Source organism: Labeo rohita, unplaced genomic scaffold, assembly GCF_022985175.1.
Source record: "Labeo rohita strain BAU-BD-2019 unplaced genomic scaffold, IGBB_LRoh.1.0 scaffold_106, whole genome shotgun sequence".
Taxonomy (NCBI): Eukaryota; Metazoa; Chordata; class Actinopteri; order Cypriniformes; family Cyprinidae; genus Labeo; species Labeo rohita.
In genome coordinates this window covers 309,060-322,190 of record NW_026127186.1, presented here as the reverse complement: position 1 = coordinate 322,190, position 13,131 = coordinate 309,060, and the positions used below count along the sequence as shown (strand labels likewise).

At 39.4% G+C, this 13,131-nt stretch overlaps 1 protein-coding gene and 1 pseudogene across 1 annotated transcript in view; one reads left to right on the top strand and one right to left on the bottom strand.

Annotated features, from left to right (window-relative positions):
* The window catches only part of LOC127157380 (myosin heavy chain, fast skeletal muscle-like), a 6,158-nt pseudogene extending 5,109 nt beyond the window's left edge, over nucleotides 1-1,049 (top strand).
* A 118-nt stretch (nucleotides 1,050-1,167) lies between these two features.
* Nucleotides 1,168-13,131, bottom strand: part of LOC127157379 (myosin heavy chain, fast skeletal muscle) — a 13,229-nt gene continuing 1,265 nt past the window's right edge. Inside the window, exons 2-37 of the mRNA XM_051100616.1 lie at nucleotides 11,909-11,986; nucleotides 11,690-11,804; nucleotides 11,510-11,602; nucleotides 11,348-11,411; nucleotides 11,150-11,248; nucleotides 10,963-11,066; nucleotides 10,648-10,786; nucleotides 10,448-10,566; nucleotides 10,185-10,334; nucleotides 9,926-10,096; nucleotides 9,544-9,850; nucleotides 9,206-9,273; nucleotides 9,035-9,122; nucleotides 8,838-8,955; nucleotides 8,579-8,702; nucleotides 6,654-6,790; nucleotides 6,309-6,564; nucleotides 5,981-6,223; nucleotides 5,717-5,893; nucleotides 5,485-5,630; nucleotides 5,308-5,398; nucleotides 4,814-5,203; nucleotides 4,612-4,738; nucleotides 4,392-4,510; nucleotides 4,096-4,292; nucleotides 3,823-4,006; nucleotides 3,570-3,735; nucleotides 3,338-3,462; nucleotides 2,854-3,162; nucleotides 2,533-2,736; nucleotides 2,314-2,439; nucleotides 2,001-2,171; nucleotides 1,813-1,917; nucleotides 1,634-1,729; nucleotides 1,386-1,517; nucleotides 1,168-1,223 (exon numbers count right to left, since the gene is read on the bottom strand). Coding sequence (XP_050956573.1) covers nucleotides 1,206-1,223; nucleotides 1,386-1,517; nucleotides 1,634-1,729; nucleotides 1,813-1,917; nucleotides 2,001-2,171; nucleotides 2,314-2,439; nucleotides 2,533-2,736; nucleotides 2,854-3,162; nucleotides 3,338-3,462; nucleotides 3,570-3,735; nucleotides 3,823-4,006; nucleotides 4,096-4,292; nucleotides 4,392-4,510; nucleotides 4,612-4,738; nucleotides 4,814-5,203; nucleotides 5,308-5,398; nucleotides 5,485-5,630; nucleotides 5,717-5,893; nucleotides 5,981-6,223; nucleotides 6,309-6,564; nucleotides 6,654-6,790; nucleotides 8,579-8,702; nucleotides 8,838-8,955; nucleotides 9,035-9,122; nucleotides 9,206-9,273; nucleotides 9,544-9,850; nucleotides 9,926-10,096; nucleotides 10,185-10,334; nucleotides 10,448-10,566; nucleotides 10,648-10,786; nucleotides 10,963-11,066; nucleotides 11,150-11,248; nucleotides 11,348-11,411; nucleotides 11,510-11,602; nucleotides 11,690-11,804; nucleotides 11,909-11,986 — 5,356 coding nt within the window. The 3' untranslated portion in view covers nucleotides 1,168-1,205. The remainder of the gene's footprint in view (nucleotides 1,224-1,385; nucleotides 1,518-1,633; nucleotides 1,730-1,812; nucleotides 1,918-2,000; nucleotides 2,172-2,313; nucleotides 2,440-2,532; nucleotides 2,737-2,853; nucleotides 3,163-3,337; nucleotides 3,463-3,569; nucleotides 3,736-3,822; nucleotides 4,007-4,095; nucleotides 4,293-4,391; nucleotides 4,511-4,611; nucleotides 4,739-4,813; nucleotides 5,204-5,307; nucleotides 5,399-5,484; nucleotides 5,631-5,716; nucleotides 5,894-5,980; nucleotides 6,224-6,308; nucleotides 6,565-6,653; nucleotides 6,791-8,578; nucleotides 8,703-8,837; nucleotides 8,956-9,034; nucleotides 9,123-9,205; nucleotides 9,274-9,543; nucleotides 9,851-9,925; nucleotides 10,097-10,184; nucleotides 10,335-10,447; nucleotides 10,567-10,647; nucleotides 10,787-10,962; nucleotides 11,067-11,149; nucleotides 11,249-11,347; nucleotides 11,412-11,509; nucleotides 11,603-11,689; nucleotides 11,805-11,908; nucleotides 11,987-13,131) is intronic.

Below are 13,131 nucleotides of genomic sequence, written 5' to 3'. Positions count from 1 at the left end.
AAATTCACAAATATGTGATTATTAATAATTTCCTTATTTTGTTCTACCCGCGAAATAATTTACGCAGCCGTGATCCAAAAATACGGTGTGATCAGTACCGTATATCCAAATCACTCACCACGCTAATAGTTACCACGTAACTACTGTTGCCAGCCGAAGTGTTACAACAATGGAACCGAATTTCCACTAACGACTAGTGATTTGTTAATCACCCACGTTAATAATTAGCTTAAAATTACTGTTGCCAGCCGAAGTGATACAACAATGGAACCGAATTCCACTAGCGACTAGTGATTTCCTAATCACCCATGTTAATAATTAGCTTAAAATTACTGTTGCCAGCCGAAGTGATACAACAATGGAACCCCGAAGTTCCACTAACGACTAGTGATTACTCAAAACTAGGAACCTACAAGGGGCAAGCGCTGTATTTCCTTTAAGAAATATCAAAAAACACTTACCCCCTTTATCGTAGGCTTCCTGATCCCCGGCGCGTCTTTCCCACTCGATCTCGGGACAGTGTTCCCGGTTCGTAGGGAGATTAGGGAAATAATTTCCCCCCATCCCGGACGAGCCCCCAACTGTTAGAATTTAATATCTAACTTCACTGACTGCCGAGATTCGATTTTAGTTGAGCGATGGAGTGCAGAGTCAGGATCCTGGACCATTGAGACAACCACACACAGAAAAGGTGTAATTCACTCAAAGGCGTTTATTAAAGGAAAGACACTTATATTTATATGATAAAATGGGGAAGTGAAATCAAACATCACACCCTTCAAGAAACACACAGTACATCATGTTCTATGAGTCTCTAGACTAGACGTATGTCATGTCTGCTTTTCATGTTAATATGAGAAGGGCACAGGAGGTCAAGATTATTACAGTCTCACAAAGAATAATGTATTTTATGAAATGTGGGGGTAAATCAAATGCAGCCAATCACATTCTGTCACTCACTTTGATGTTATATTGAAGGAAAGACACTTGGGAGTTCAACCCCTAGTGGGCAGTTGAAAGTGCAACAACACCCAACAGTTCCTTTGTGAGGTGCTACGATTTCTGAGTGGAGCCAGTTTTCAAGCCCTTTGAAATGAGGGGGATACGTGTATGGATATGTATTCTGGGCATTGGGAGGGTTACGATGAAATGTGATGTGATGTAAGTCATATTATATGCTTGCTTGTAGGTGTGGTGTCTTCTCTTCATTCTTCATCCTTACTCTTCAAAATGCAAATTGTAAAAAATGTTAAAAAAAAAAAAAGATGTTAATGTTCAAATGTTTGCTTTTTTAGAAAACAAAATGAAGCTATTTCATCAAGCACCCAAAAGGCATTTGTAAATGTCAAACATTTGTGCATATTAAACAAACTGTGTGTTTGTACCTTCCCAGCGTCGCGGCTCTTGGCTCTCAGCTTGTTGACCTGGGACTCAGCGATGTCAGCGCGCTCCTGAGCCTCCTCCATCTCATGCTGCACCTTCCTGTACCTGGACAGGTGAGTGTTGGCCTGCTCCTCCTGTTAGGATGACACAAGATATCCAACCCCTTTCAGAGCATTGCACTCATGACACTGAATGTATTGAATAGAGAATGTCAAAACTTCACACTCAAGACATTTGACATTAGACTTACAGCTTCTTCAGCCTGGCGCTTGTAGGCCTTCACTTTCAGCTGCAGCTTGTCTACCAGATCCTGCAGTCGGGTCACGTTCTTCTTGTCTTCCTCAGTCTTTGGGTGTAAATATTGTTCATCTTAGTTAAACTATGTATATTACAATGAAATTTAAATTTCTAAATCTTGTGTAGTTGTACCTGGTAGGTGAGCTCCTTCACTCTCCTTTCATATTTGCGCACTCCTTTCACAGCATCTGCGCCACGTCTCTGTTCAGCTTCAACTTCAGCCTCCAACTCGCGCACCTTCAGTAGAGAGTTATTGTTGTCACCTGTCAAATCTCTGCCATAGTCAGTTCATCTAAGACTGTATTTAGCTTGTAATTTACCCTGGACTCCAGTTTCTGGAGCTGTTTCTTTCCACCCTTCATGGCCAGACTCTCAGCCTCATCCAGACGGTGCTGCAGGTCTTTGACAGTCACCTCCAGGTTCTTCTTCATCCTCTCCAGGTGAGCACTGGTGTCCTGCTCCTTCTTCAGCTCCTCAGCCATCATGGCAGCCTGAAATATGAGCCAATTACAATCAACTTGGCCACTTGGACAGAAACACCTTCGATAAATGTTCCCTTTGTTACCAAATGTGGATAAACCAAGTCAAATAACTGTTTAAATTAGAATAGAATAAGAGAATGTAAACACTCACATCAGTGATGGCCTTCTTGGCCTTCTCCTCTGCATTTCTGGCCTCCTGGACTGCATCATCCACCTCACCTTGAACCTGGACCAGATCAGCCTCAAGCTTCTTCTTGGTGTTAATTAGACTTGTGTTCTGTTGGATTTAAGCAGGTAGTTTAGTCTACATTTAACTAAAACTTTTTCATTGTAACCTGAATTTGCTTCAAGTATTAATAATTTTTTGTACTTGAGAGTGCAGCAGCCCCACACGCTCGCTGGCATCAACCAGCTCCTGCTCCGCCACTTTGCGGCCTCTCTCTGTTTGCTCCAGTGCAGCTCTCAGCTCCTCAATCTCTGCTTGCATCAGGTTATTCCTGCGCTCCACCATGGCCACCTGCTCCTTCATGTCCTCCTGTCCTCTGACAGCTTCATCAAGGTGCAGTTGGGCATCCTGTGGCAATGTTCTTTCTTTGTTAGTTGCATGTCATGCTTTGATTAATTCATGTATCATATTCATACTATCAAACATTTAATATGTGTTGCAATTCCACATTCTACAGAAAGATACCTTGAGTTGTCCTTGGACGTTCCTGAGCTGTTTCTGGGCCTCAGCAGCCTGGCGGTTGGCATGACTCAGCTGGATCTCCATCTCATTCAGATCTCCCTCCATCTTCTTTTTGACTCTCAGGGCATCATTTCTGCTCCTGACCTCAGAGTCCAGAGTGCTCTGCATGGAATCGATCACTCTTTGGCTGTTCCTCTTGATCTGTTCCATCTCCTCGTCCTTCTCAGCAAGTTTCCTGTCAATCTCACTCTTCACCTGGTTCAGCTCCAGCTGCACACGAAGAATCTTGGACTCTTCATGCTCCAGGGTGCCCTACAAGGAAAAAAAAGACAAAAAAATTAATTTGGCAAACTTTTCATGGGTATTGTAGAATATGAATTAATTTCCAGAAATTAAATTTTTAATGCATGGTTTTTCATGTTTAATGTTTTAATATAATTCAAAGCAATGGTATCATAATGTTCATATTGTAGCAAAGGAATGGCACCTCAGCTTCTTCAAGTGCAGTCTGGATCTCTGCTTTCTCAGTCTCCACTGTCTTCTTGGCTTTCTCTAACTCATGAATGCTCTTTCCAGTCTCTCCAAGCTGCTCAGTGAGGTCAGAAATCTCCTCTAAAAGGTTTTAAAAAGCAGAATTGTAAAATGTTCTGTTTTAAGAATTACTTTTATAATGCATCTCTCTTTTTAAGAATCCTTTGACAAATAAAAGTGGCATTTACGTTGCAGATTCTTGTTCTCCCTCTTCAAGGTCTCAAGGTGGTCAAGAGCTTCTTCATAGGAGTTCTTCATTTTGAAAAGCTCAGTGCTGAGAGAACGAGCTTCTTTCTGAGCACCTTCTAGTTCAGCCTGGCCTTCCTCATACTTCTGCTTCCACTCTGCTAGGACCTGACAATGGGAGAAATGTAGTCACTGTTAATTAGCCAAGTCCATGGCTCAAGGTTTAGATTTAAAGATTATCCACATCCTTCTCACCTTGTCAAAGTTTCTCTGCTTCTTGTCAAGGTTGGCAGCCAATGCATTTGCCCTCTCCACATCAATCATGAGGTCCTCTACTTCACCCTGCAGTCTCTGTTTGGTCTTTTCCAGTGAGGCACACTTGGAGTTCACTGCCTCAATGGATTCTTCAGCATCCTGCAGACGCTGGGCAAGCTTTTTCCTGAAGAAAAAAAAATGAAACTGATGAAATCTTAATATTTGTGTTATTAAATGTAGGGTGCTGAAGACATTGTTCTTTGCTGTATTTACTTGGATTCCTCAAGCTCCTCAGTGCGTTGGATGGCATCAGTCTCATATTTGGTTCTCCACTGAGCCACCTCACTGTTGGCCTTAGACATTCCACGCTGGAGTTCAGCTTTGGCCTCCTGCTCCTCCTCATACTGCTCTCTGAGCAAATCACAGTCATGGCGGGCAGACTGAACCGCATGGGCCAGAGCGTTCTTGGCCTGTAAGGCAGCATATTTTGAGTTTTTAAACAGTCTACTATCTTTGCTGTGATTTAGAATTAATTCAAATTATAGCAAATTAATTTTGTGGAACTCTACCTTGACTTCTTCCTCAATATGTCTTTTGAGTTCCTCAATTTGCTGTGTATAAGCCTGTTTTCCTCTAGTTAGCTGTGAAACAAGTGCTTCTTTCTCTTCCAGTTGGCGGCTAAATTCACCTTGAAATCACATTACAAATATTACTATGAAATATAATAACAAAACATTTTAAATAATTTTTTAAGGTTTTAACATGTGTACCTTATTTGCCATGTCTTACCATTTTCAGTCTGAAGTCTTGCACGTTGTGCATTCATGTCATTCAGCTGACGGACATTTTCATCACTCTTGGTCTTGATTTCACTCAGCTGGTCTTCCAGGGTACGGCACATCTTCTCTAAATTAGCCTAAAGGAGGTACAGGGTTATATACAGACATTTGTAAATATGCTTTTATATTTAATGATTCTCTAGTGACATTACCTTTGCTTTAGCCACAGCCTCCATGTTGCTTGTCAAGTCATCAATCTCCATCTTGTATTCACTCTTCTCCTTCTCCAGCTTCTGCTTGACCCGCTGGAGGTTGTCGATCTGTTCTCCGAGTTCAGCCACACTGTCTGCCTGCTTCTTTCGGAGAGCTGCAGCTGTAGCCTCATGCTGCAAGGTGGACTCCTCCAGATCACGACGCAACTTCTGGAATTCGGCTTCACGCTTCTTGTTCATCTCAATCTGGGCAGCAGTGGCACCACCTGCTTCCTCAAGCCTCTCGCTGATCTCTTCAAGTTCCCTGGAGAGATCAGCTCTCTGCTTCTCCACTTTAGCACGAGCAGCTCTCTCTGCCTCAATTTCCTCTTCCAGCTCCTCAATACGGGCCTAAATGAGGAAAACAACATGTTGTGAAATATGTAATGTGAATTTGCCCAGCTATATCAATCTACTTCACTGTTTGACATAGGAAAGATTAGGGTTAGCATTACCTGAAGTTCTTTGATCTTCTTCTGAAGCTGTGCTCCCAAAGACTGTTCATCCTCAATCTTGCTGAGAAGCTGACTTATCTCAAAGTCCTTCCTGTTTTTAAAGTAGTGCTTTGTAAAATGTGACAAATACATGTTTTGTGTAACTGTTCAATGATTAAACATTTGACATCCACTCACTTTTTGATCTTCTCATCTGATTGTTGTTTTTCATTCTCCAGGTCCATTATGGACTCCTGGGCCAGTTTCAGATCACCCTCAAGCTTCCTCTTGGCTCTCTCAAGGTCCATACGAAGCTTCTTCTCTTGCTCCAGTGAGCCCTCAAGCTATTGTGACAGAAATCAGAACAATAAAATATGGTTATAAAACAAATTATTGATTCATGGTCTTATTCTCATGCTGAACATCTTACATCATCCACTTGCTGCTCAAGCTTTGTCTTCGCTTTAGTCAGAGTGTTGACTTTGTCTTCCTCTGCCTGAAGGTCATCAAGAGTCTGCTGATGTGCCTCTTGGAGGGCTTTCTTCTCTTTGGTCAGCTTGGCAATGCTCTCATCCTGAGAGGCCATCTCCTCAGTCAGGTTTTTCACCTAAATGGATACATCGTTCATTGGTTTCATTCTCAAGAGCCAGAATCACAATCAGCAGTGTGAAGAAGATGTGAAAAGAATATTGACCTTATTTTCTGTTGCATGTTTCTCCTTCTCCACTTTTGCCAAGGTGAGCTCCAGATCATCAATGTCTTTCTTCAGCTCAGAGCATTCGTCCTCCAGTTTCCTCTTCTTGGCAGTCAGTTCAGCATTGATTTCCTCCTCATCCTCCAGTCTCTCGTTGGTCTCTTTGAGTTTGGCCTCGAGCTGGATCTTGCTTTTGATGAGACCTTCACATCTCTCCTCAGCATCAGAGAGGTTTTCAGATTCCTGTGTATTGACATGGAAGTAGTTAATGATTTATGTTCATAGCTGTAGGATTCATATTAGAATCAATAAGAGCTGAAATACTCACAGATGTTACTTGCAGTTGAAGGTCATTTTTCTCCTGAAGAAGTGACACCATTTTCTCCTCAAGCTCCTTCTTTTTAGCTAATGCCTTTGTCAGATCCTCCTTCATTTTCTCATAGTTCTCCTTCATGGCTGCCATTTCTTTCTCAGTCTCTGCACTCTTCAGAAGAGGCTTGATCTTGAAGTAGAGCTTCATCCATGGCCAGTGTTTGACATTCATGAATGAGCGGATGTTGTATTGGATGGAATAAATTGATTCTCTGTGTGAATTGTAATGGGTAAATCAGTCATTATCAGTCATTATAGTACTAAACAGTTGTGTTCCAAACAGTTTTGTAACTTAATGTACCTCCTCTCCATCATTTTGACAAACTCCTTCCTCATGACGTATCCACGGCACAAAGCCTGAGTCATGGTAACTAGCGTTGCTAGTTTCTCATCTCTCATCTCCTCAAGAGTACCCAACAGACCAGCTTTGAAGAACACCTACAAGAATACAAGAAGATATTAGTGGTAGAGTGATGCAGAAGCAAAGTAATCCTCCTTAACGTAAAGGTGACCGGGGTTACACTATATTGCCCATTATAATAATTATAAAATAAAATGACCTAGAATAGGGACTTCTGATCATTGAACTTTCATGTTTTTGGGAATTTTTAAAAACGTTTGCTTTGACAATCATTCTGTAAACACACGGCAGGGACTCCAATGAAAATACATTTACTGATAGTGTCTTTATTAAAAATTTTACGTATCTTAAAATTTACACAACACAGAAAATATAATTAACACAAATATTTAGTAAATTGATCATGGAACTGCCTGCAGGTCCATTTTCAAATTTTTTAAAAACATTTTTTTTCTAAAATAAACCAAAGTAAACATTTTAGTATTAAGTATGTATTTGCTTATATGTTTTTATTTTATTTTGATGTAATAAATGTTTTTACATTGTCATAATGACAAAATTGCATTGTAAGGCCATATATTCTTATTTTTTTACCTATAGGTTTATTCAGTTTTCTTTGTTCAGAAACAGATGCAGTTTTATTTTTTGTTTTTTTCTTATGTTTTATAACATTTTATTACATAACAGTAAAGTAATGCTTAAAATATCCTTAAAATATACAGAATAAAATAAAAGGAATACAGTTGCTTTATGTTTGTTTTAATGTTTTTTTTTTCTTCTGCAGAAATAATAAAATAAATCAATGTTTGACAATTATAGGCTATAGTGATGCATTAATAATCAGTCTGAGTTGAACAACAAGGAAACTCTTGCTAAACTTGACAATAGTCCACAAGTTTACAGTGGTTGTTTCATGCTAAATTATCTGAACTTAATGAACATGTTTTAACAGGTTTCCAGCTTTGAAAATTAATGTTTTCAAACAGGAAAAAACAAACCCTGACAAAACTACCACTAAAAAAATAGCACCCAAAAAATGATACAACAGGCTCAGCCCAAAGTTTTAGTATAATAATAATTATAATAACCAAGCTGTTTTGAGTAGAACATGCCTACTGTGCAACGTGAAAAAAAGCTGCAAAATGCAAACTGTTTTCCTCTGTTTTATTTACACTTACAAATTTGCATTTACAAAAAACATCAGGCCGTTTTATCCAAATTTAATAAAAATGTTATTTTTAGGTCACATTATGTAGCCAAAATTAATTTTCTTTGTCTGTAAGATTTAAACTCATGTCCCTCGTGTTAAAGGATAAGCATTAATGAAATCCTGTACTTGCTCACTACGACACTCTCTTGTGGTTGGAAAAAAACAAGGATTTTACTTTTTAAATTGAAAATAAGTCTTTAGTTTATCTCTGTAGTTATAAGGCTGTATGTTGGTTTTCTTTCTTACCACATTAGGCAACACAGGATATTTACACATTTCTGAAATATGCACTAAAATATTTTTTTGGCCTTTGCACAGTACACGCAATAAGCTTCAATAGACCACAGCTACTGATCATGTCTTTCCTGTGTTAGAGTATCCCTGTGGTCCTGTGTAACACACTGTGGTCATGTGTGATCACTTTCCTCTGAGTGTGCATTCTCAGTGGCCACATCTGTAGAATTGTTTTGCTGAATCTGTTGTGGAAAAACTTGGTTGGCACAAAGCCTAAATGTGAACTCCTAGCAAACAGCTTCAGGATGAATTGTCTACATTGAATTATTTAGATGTGATTGTGTGGTGCAGCATTATGCCATTAATTATAGTTAGAGTACTTTTGGTTTTGGCCATGTCGAATATTTACTGAGTATCTCACCTTGGTGTGTCCAAACTTGTATTGAGTGTGGTCAACATCAATAGAGCCCAAGAGTTTCTCTGAAGCCTTTTTGTTGTCAATGAACTGACCCTCAGGGATGACGCTAGCATTTAATACTTTGTATCTAGAGGACATTCAGGGGAGAGTCATGTTCTTGTGAAGACCAAAAGTGCTGAAAGCATAATTTTGAAATATGGTTAAGATTAGGTGGTGTATCATCTCTAATTATGAGTTTAAAAAAAAAAAAACGTGTCTTTACCTCTGCTTGAAGTCACCGTAGAGGATTCTGCTGGGGAAACCCTTCCTGCAGATTCTGATACCCTCCAGCACACCATTACACCTGAGCTGGTGGATAACCAGGAAGTTCTCCATCAGACCTGAAATGCAAATGTTCTTAATGATTCACAAATATTTTCAAAACTGTTCTCCATTTGAGTCTTCAGAGATCAAGTTTACCTGGAGTCTTGGACTCATTAGGAATCAAGCAGCGCACAAAGTGAGGGTGAGTGCTCCTCAGGTTAGTCATCAGCTTACCCAAGTTCTCCTGTGGAAATGTTCATGTCATTAGTTCAATCTTTAATGGAAAAGATGTTCACATCATTCATTAAATAAGAGAATCATGTTTACCCTAAAAAGTGCAGACACAGTCTGGAAGGAACCACCCTTCTTCTTGCCTTTCTTTCCACCACCACCCTCTGTTTTATGTCGAAGAAAGAAGTTGTTATTATTGATTTTGTGTTGCTTTACATTAAGCTGTTCAGTAGATTGATATCTGATAATAATGATATTAACTGCTCTGTCATCATCTTGCATAGGCTTGCACATAGATGTGGTATTTTCATGATATTTTAGAATCTATGATCACAGAGTGTGATACATACATATAACTTTATCTTTCATCTTTAAATTTATCTTTAAATTAAAAAATTAAAATTTAGGAATTCAGGAAGTGCAGATGTTCATACCTTCAGCACCTGCATGAGCCGCATACAGGAAGGCCAGCACTTTGAGTGATGACTTTTGGTAAAGTTGCACAACAGAGTCGTTCAGTGGATCCTTGTTCTTGTCCAACCAGCCAACAATGTTGTAGTCCACAGTGCCGGCGTAGTGCACCAGAGAGAAGTGGGCCTCTGCCTTACCTTTGGCAGGCTTGGGCTTCTGGAAAGCTGCACATTTGCCCAGATGCTGATCATGCAGCTTGTTTTTGAAGCTTGTGTCTGTAGCCTTGGGGAACATGCACTCCTCTTCAAGGATGGAGAAGATGCCCATTGGCTGTTGAAGAAATATTCACACTCAAGTACAGGCACAATGAGAATAGTCATTTTAATGTACTGAATGTCCTCTTACCTTCTCAATGAGCTCAATGCAGGCGGCCAAGTCCATACCAAAGTCAATGAACTCCCATTCAATGCCTTCTTTCTTGTACTCCTCTTGCTCCAGAACAAACATGTGGTGGTTGAAGAACTGTTGCAGTTTCTCATTTGTGAAGTTGATGCAAAGCTGCTCCAAGCTGTTGAACTGATAAATGAACAGAGGCAAGTTCTTACTGCTGACTGTCATCTTTTATATCTGGATTCTTACAGAGACATGAATGACTGATGCTCACATCAAAGATCTCAAATCCAGCGATGTCCAGCACACCAATGAAGAACTGTCTGGGCTGCTTGGTGTCCAACATCTCATTGATACGGACGACCATCCACAAGAACATTTTCTCATAGATAGACTTACAGAGAGCCGAGACTGCATTGTTCACCTGAGAAATCAGTGTAACTGATATTAGATTTTATTTTCAAGTATGAATGTCTCTTATAAATGTCTGTGGGACATTTATAACATTATTCATGTATTAAGAAGGTAAGTGATCACCTGTGGTACTGTCTGGCCTTTGGTCACCATCTCGTTCCCGACCTTCACTCTGGGGTAGCACAGAGCTTTCAGCATGTCAGCAGAGTTGATGCCCAGGAGGTAGGCGATTTTATCGGCCACTGAGGAAGAACAGTTTTACACATTATTTTCACTATGAAGTCAATGTTTGCATGTTAATTTGTGTTAATAATACACCCTACCCTCAGTGCCGTCAGGTTCGGCCTGCTCCTCTCTCTGCTTCTGTTTGAACTTCATGTTCCCATGATGCATCACAGCACCCGTCAGCTTGTAGATGCTGATTTTCTCATCAGCAGTGAAGCCCAGAATGTCAATGGCAGTCTGTTTTTACACCAACCAAATAAATCACATAATGCATTAATATGTATTTTATATTGCATGTCATGCAGTATTTACACCAGTTCATGCAATTGTTCTTCCTCTTAATTTTATGTCAGATACATTGCTTGTAATCTAAAAATACCACTACTAATAAAAACACACAGTTGTCCACATACATCTGTGGCAATGAACTCCTCCACATCATTGATGCTCTTGACAGTGATTTCACCCTGGCTGATCATTGGATAGTCATAAGGGTTGGTGGTGATGAGCAGGGCCTCTGTAAAGGATTGATGTGCAGCATGTTAACAGTGCTCTCAAACAAGGAAATAACTGAAACACACAATCCTGTAGATTTCTCACCGAGCAGCTCTGGCTTGTGTCCAGTCATGAGCTGGTAGAAGATGTGGTAACTCCTCTCAGCAGACAGCTGGAATGTTACTCTGGACTTTTCCAGCAGATCTTTAAAAAATGGTGAAAAAAAGACATTGAGTTTAAATTAATTATCCACTTGTTTAGTCCAAATATCCAAATATTTGGCTTAAAACAGTGTTTACTCACAAGTTTCAATATCAGCTGAGGCCAGTTTTCCAGTGGTCCCAAAGTGAATCCTGATGAATTTACCCTACAGAGATTGAAATCATTTACAAAAACTCAACAGTTTGGCAACTTTGAAAGTGTGAGTGTTGTATAATGTTATAATGATTCATAAGTGCAACTTACAAAACGAGAGGAGTTGTCGTTCCTCACAGTCTTGGCATTACCATAAGCCTCCAGCAGAGGGTTGGCTGCCACGATCTGGTCCTCCAGTGATCCCTAATGTATTTGTAGGGCAGTAGATAGGTATGAGGTGAAGCACAAATGCTGTAATGCATAAGTTGTCTAGAATAATTATTCACTAACCTGCATTTTGCCAGGGACCGGCTCTGCCTTCTTCGGTCCAGACATCGCACCAACAGTAGCAAAGTACTGAATGACACGTTTTGTGTTCACAGTCTTTCCTGCACCAGATTCTCCACTGTACATTGATACAATGATCATCATTTAATCAGAAATCTTTGATGAATTTATATGTATAATTAAAAAGCTTTAGATTATTCCTTCAGACCAATATTTACTCACGTAATCAGGACAGACTGGTTCTCACGATCTGAAAGTAAACCGTGGATTGTTAATGGAGTTTTCAAAATAGGTTGCACTCTATATTAACTTGCATGTAAGTGCTTGTAAAGTATTTTTAGTAGGGCTGCCCTTGACTAATATTTTTCATGTCTGTAAGGCAAGTATGCACAGAGTTTCGGAATTTTGCACTTAAGTTCATTGAGATCGTGGTGGCAGAAAGTGCATCCTGTTTGCTTTCAATATTTGACAAAAGTGCAATGTTTTGTTGTTATTGTGAGTGCACACACAAAACGTAGTCTTTACAGAATCAAAAGATGTATTACTCTTATCTGTATGAGCAAAAAAGAGGGAGTATTTTAACTGTCATGCAGGGAGCGCGCTACTGTTCAGCTTCACACTCCGCACAGACACTTCAATAGCGCACATTTCTAGGTTAACGTTACATTGAGTGGCCATGGAAAGTTGCTGCTACTGATATATTTCAGCCATATTTGAGGTGGATGAATGATAGGTAAGCATTTGGAGAGCAGCTGTCAATGATCTGTCCTGCGTGACTTTGCCACTTCCTGTGAATTTTTTTCTGCGACTAATAAAATTTTGGATTACACTTTATTTTGATAGTCCCCTTTAGACATTCTACTAACTATAAATAACTTTGCAACTACATGTGAACTAATTCTCATTAATTTGCAACTACATGTCTACTAACTCTCAGAGCAGACTGTTAGGTTAGGTTTAGGGTTAGTAGAATAAGTTGACATATGCTTGCAAAATTCAGAAGAGTGTTAGAAGATATTAAGTAGACAGGCTACTAATACTCTAATGACTAGTTGACATGTAGTTGCAGTTACTTACTGTTAGTAGAATGTCTAAAGTAGACTATCAAAATAAAGTGTTACAATATTTTGTTCGACCAAGCCTCTTCTCGTCAACTAACGGTTAGTCGACTATTAGGGGGCAGCCCTAATTTTACGTTAACTCATCTATTACTTTTGTTGCTTTTGATTTTGTCAAAACATCTATAAGCTATATACTAACCGTAACTTTTATTTTTTATTTATTCATGTAAGTTCATATAGAAGAAGTCTGTCACAACTTTTATGCAGTAATGCTTAATAACGACGCCTTTTAGAGCTGTTTAACAGCAGAATTGGAATTGTTTGCATATATATGTTTGGTTTATTTGGTTGATTATCTCTGTAAAGCTGTTTTTAAACAATCTG